Below are 5,123 nucleotides of genomic sequence, written 5' to 3' on the forward strand. Positions count from 1 at the left end.
AGACTTTCAAACATAGCTATCAGATTCAGTACTTCATTAAAAATTATTAAAAGTTTGGTAATGCTTTTAATTGGCCACTTCCAAAACACATGGGACCTTACATTTCTAAATGTTCTAGATTGTCTTCTGAGGATCATTCATTTTTCTGTGATCTGCTGTGATTTGTGCTCTGCATGCAAATCCAAAAGAGGGAGCACAAGTTAAATGACTTTTTTTTGTGGGGGCAGGGGGCTGCTTTGCCGATCATGAGCAGAAACATCACAGGTAAACCTATCACGCAAACAAGAGAAACCAAACAAAAGCTACATCTGTATCACAAGAAAAGAACATCTGCAACGGTTGAAAGGCGTGTTATGGAGTCAAGTAGTTGTAAAAAAATATCTCAAACCTCCTGTAGTCTCAAACTAGTGATAGGCCATAAGTGGATATATGGTCCTAGGTTTACTTTAGAAAGCTATTTTTAGACTTGCATTTTTTGGCTTATTGTATTTTTCATTGCATAAGACCTGGTTTCTTTCCTGAAAAAGTTCTAAAGTTTTTATAAAGTATAAAGACAAAGTTTTATATAACAAATAATTGTCATTATAATAAAAGCTGCCCAAAATTCAATCATATTTATGTTTAACTTTTCTATAATTGTATCTTTTTGGGGTTGCATCTTATGTGCCAGAAAAATATGGTATATATCTGGTGCTGCTCATCAAATTTTCAAAACTGGTATTGCAAATCAATGTATTTGATTTAACAACTGTTTTTTTGTTTGTTTTTTGTTTTTTGGGGTTTTATTAATATTCATAGTTTTGTACTTTGATCTGTGTAATCATGCTGAGTATGCAGTTAGAGCTCTGGTTGTATTCTTTCTAAAGTAGTCTGATTTATATCTCTTATTAAAATATGTTATTAAATTTCATATAAATAGTCTAAAAGTACTGAGTATCTATGGATGAAATCAGCTAGCATTTGCACCAGCTTTGGGTCATAGGTTGTGCAAAGTTGTTTTATTAACATTCTCAGCAGTAGCAGAGGTATTTGTATATTCCAAGAACTATATGGTTCTGCAGTTTGAGTTCATTTTCATGAAGATCGAATTAATTTTAAAATAACTTTCACTGCAGGTTGACTTTAAGGGGGGAGGATAACTAATGAAGTGATTGGCTCAGATTCTGCAAGAAAATTCACAGCACTGACCCCAGTCAGTGCTTAGACTCAAAAGAAATTTATGGTGGCTGGCAGAGGGGAATGTGCATTTACAGCAAAGATATGAAACTTGCCCCAGGTCCTGAGTCAAATCTGGCCATGAGTTGGCTGCGGTGGGGTGGCAGCAGTGGTGGGGCTGGCAGGAGAGGCAGTAGAGCAAGCAGCCACTTGTTGCAGCACTAGCAATAGGCCAAGTGGCTGTTGAGAGCCATGTCCATGGGGACCAGAGTCCCTGAATTCTCCAGCATGCCATGCTCTCACCCCTAGCCACAACAACATCCCTAGCCTGCCGGCACCCTAGCAGGCTAGATGGAGCAGCTCTGTGGGCCAGATTCTGCCCATGAGTCAGATGTTTGACACCCTTGACATACAGGAAAGGTTGCTTATATTCTTTTTTCACACGTATCTGTGTAATCCTTTTAAAGTTTGATCACAAAATATGTCAGTAAAATGTCAAGTTGTGCAAAGCAAATGTGGCTTCAGGGAGAAGGAAGAAAAAATGACCATTTTAATTGCTTGAATGATCTGTGAAGAATTCTTGAGCTTGAAATGGGTTCTGCATAGACGAGTGTAAAATTACATAAAATATTGCAAAATATACTAAATTATTTTTTAAAATTTTTATTGAAATAATTCTAGATTAGGGTAGATAGCTAGCCTTTCTATTTAACCCTTGTTCTGTCAAACATTGCCACATATGCTAGGACTGTAGCAATACTTGAAAAGGCTTGTGCGTAACAATATGCAGCATTGAGCTTTTTTTCATGATCACGTCAGTGCTTGCACCAGATAACTACATAAGCTTTTTTTTTTTTTTTTATGTTAACTTCATTTTCCTTTTGACGTGGGACAAGGGAGATTGATTCATGAATATAATATTGCAAGGGGACTTTCCATTTTAATCATTTACTAATATAAAATGTTCTCCTACACTATTTTAAATAAAATCTAGTCTGAACTCTGGAATTGGAAATCTTAAAAATGAGATATCAGTTCAGACTTGAAGCACAATCTGAAATTAATCATGTTTGATTTCTGTAAGAATACTTTAAATTATCCCAAGTTGTTGTTACTTATTACTGTTTCTGTTTCAGTCAAAATGCTTGACTTTTTACAAAGACTTAATCTTATCATGACAGTGGTACCCAACCTTTTTCTTTCTTGGGCTAGATGGACAGTGCTCAATTAATCTGCTAGACTGATCCAGCACTTGAGGCAAGACCCAATCTAGCCACATGGGAGGGTTCGAGAGCAGCCCAGTACCTATTGGGCTGCATGGTGGGTAGAGATGTAGTCTGGTCTGCATCCAGCACCATGTGCGGGATCATGGCCTGGCTCTGATCTGATACTGTGTAAGGGGAAAGAGGGGGTGGCCTGGCCCCCATATGGCCTCACATGGGCTTGGGAATTTGGTAGCAGGACAGGGGTGGCAATATCTCTTGCCACTGCTCCCCCACCAGCAAATATTCCAACCTGTGTTGAGCCCCAAAGTCTGAATGCTGTGGCTCCACAGGCTGGGTTCAGCCCATGGGCTGGAGGTTGAACACCCCTGGTTTATGAGATGTGTTGGCTTTTATATACAAAGGCATCAGGGAAGTCCCCCCTTTTTTGATGTTGTCATGATTTGAAGTAGACTTTACATGGCTGGTATAATAGTATACCTTTGTTAACCTAACATATCACAAAACACTTAAATGGGGAATAAACAGTTTATACCTGGAATAGCAAAGGCATGAACACTCAAACATTACAAGGGTAATATGTAAATAGATTATCTTTTTCTTTCATCGAAAGTCTTTTTTTTTTTTTTAAAGAATTAAGATACTTTAAAAGTCCTACTGACTTCTTAGTGTTGATTTCTTTTTAAATAACTTTCAATGTATTTCATATTTCTTGCATTTTACTACTATGTTCTGAGAACTAGTTTTTACGGTCTCTTATTGACTTACAGTATTTACCTGAATTCAAGATGACTTTGAATTTAAGATGAACCCCAATAATTAGCTTCTATGCATAGAAATTTGTTGTAATTGTGTATAGAATCAAATTATTGGAGAGTTGTGTTAAATTTGTGTGGGTCTCCCCTCCCCCTGCTGCAATAGATGCAGGTGATGGAGGAGTGAAGCAGCCTGATCCTCGCCACTTCCCCCTCTTCCAGCTTGGTATCTTCTCAGCTGCTGTTTACCCCAAGTCCAGCTCTGACCCTGCTCTGGCCGGGGGCACAGAGCACCTACTGGCTCTGGCCTCTACGGGCACGTCCACACATGCAAGCATGTGTGTTTGCAGCAGCTCAAATAGAAGTGGTGCAAATTTGAGCCGGGCTTTTTGCCTCAGCGCACATACTCAGACATGCACTTTGTCTCTGGAGCAAATTGTGCCACTTGGGGCAAAATAACCCTGCCTGGCTCCTAGGTCTGCAGCCAGGCGGAGCTAGAGCCTGGGGCCAGCACCTGTGCTGTCCCCAGCAGTATAAAAAGCTGCCCTGTCTTGGCCCCGTCCATACAAAAAGATGCCTTGGCAAGCAGTTCAGGGCTACTTGCTTTCAAGAGCTTCTGGGGCCCAGCCAATTGGTACCTGGGGACACTACCCCTTGTGCCAGCTGGACTGCTGCTGCAGCATCCCAAATCCATTTTTAAAAGTACCCCAAAATCCATGTTCTTCTACAGTTAAAGACGGCGTTCAGTTGAGTAATGCTTTATTGGTATATTTACAATGTTAAAGCAGTTTGAAGCCTACCAGTATCTCTATCATCATGATAAAATAAATTCTAAATACCTCTGTGTTCATGTGTGCTTTTGGTTTTCTTCACATGTGATGGGTGTGTGATGGGGGGATGTGGTGTTTGCAGGAAATGGGTGAGAAGGGGTGTGGGGGAAGGCAGGTAGGTGTGTGTGGAGGGATGTAGGTTGGTTTCTGGGTAGGTGTGGGGCAATTGCTGGGGGGACGGTGGGTGTGGGGGCCCTTGTGAGGGGGCTGCACAGGAAGGGTGGGTCCCCTGGCCCCCACAGGGTGCAGTCCCCCCTCCCCCCTGCCCAGGGTCCCAGCTCGCCCCTGGAGGGCCACAGCCCCCATCCCCCAAAGGGCCCGAGCCCCCTGCCCAGGGTCCCAGGCACCCTGGAGGCCCGCCCCCCAGGGTCCCAGCTCCACCCTGAAGGACCCCAGCCCACCCACCCAGGGCCCATACCTGACCTTTTACAGCAGCAGTGGGGGGACCGTGCACCAAGCCCAGCTGGGTCCTGCCGGCCCTGGGGCTCCTCCTGTCCCCCAGCCGGGCCGGTCTCATGATGGCAGGACCCAGCCGGGTTCTGGGGCCTCTCTGCCCCACGGCCAGGCCAGGCCCATGGCAACAAGACCTGGCGTGGCATGTGGTCCCCATGTGCTGGGCCCAGCTGGGTCCTGTTGCCCTTGGGGCCACTCTGCCACCCGGCTGGGCCCTTCCTATAGCGGCAGGACCTGGCCCAGCACACGGAGACCAAATGGAGCCGAGTCAGGTCCTGCTGACCCTGGGGCTGCTCATGCCACCCGGCTCGGCTCCGCGCAGTCCCCATGCACTGAGCCAGGCCAGGCAGCATAAGCAGCTCCAGGGCCGGCAGGATCCGGCTCCGCCCCCAGCCCGTGAGCTGAGCCGGGCAGCACGAGCAGCCTGGGGACTGCAGAGCTGAGCCAGGTCCTGCAGGCCCTGGGCTGTTCATGCTGCCCTATAGTGGCAAGACCCGGCCCGGTGTGGTCCCCACGTGCCGGGCCCAGCCAGGTCCTGTCACTCTTGGGGCCATTCTGCTGCCCGGCCGAGCCCTTCCTATAGCGGCAGGGCCTGGCCTGGCACGCAGGGACCGTGCAGAGCTGAGCCGGGTCCTGCTGGTCCTGGGGCTGGGGCGTGGCTGGGGACCTTGTGCCATGCTGGGTCCTGTCACCATGGGCTGGGCCCC

The 5,123-nt window shown here is 46.1% G+C and overlaps 1 protein-coding gene across 1 annotated transcript in view; it reads left to right on the forward strand.

The window, feature by feature from the left end:
• The first annotated feature begins 245 nt into the window (after window positions 1-245).
• The window catches only part of BMT2 (base methyltransferase of 25S rRNA 2 homolog), a 50,574-nt gene continuing 45,696 nt past the window's right edge, over window positions 246-5,123 (forward strand). Inside the window, exon 1 of the mRNA XM_006015969.2 lies at window positions 246-363. Coding sequence (XP_006016031.1) covers window positions 246-363 — 118 coding nt within the window. The remainder of the gene's footprint in view (window positions 364-5,123) is intronic.

This window comes from Alligator sinensis, unplaced genomic scaffold (genome assembly GCF_000455745.1).
Source record: "Alligator sinensis unplaced genomic scaffold, ASM45574v1 scaffold297_1, whole genome shotgun sequence".
NCBI classification, from domain to species: Eukaryota; Metazoa; Chordata; order Crocodylia; family Alligatoridae; genus Alligator; species Alligator sinensis.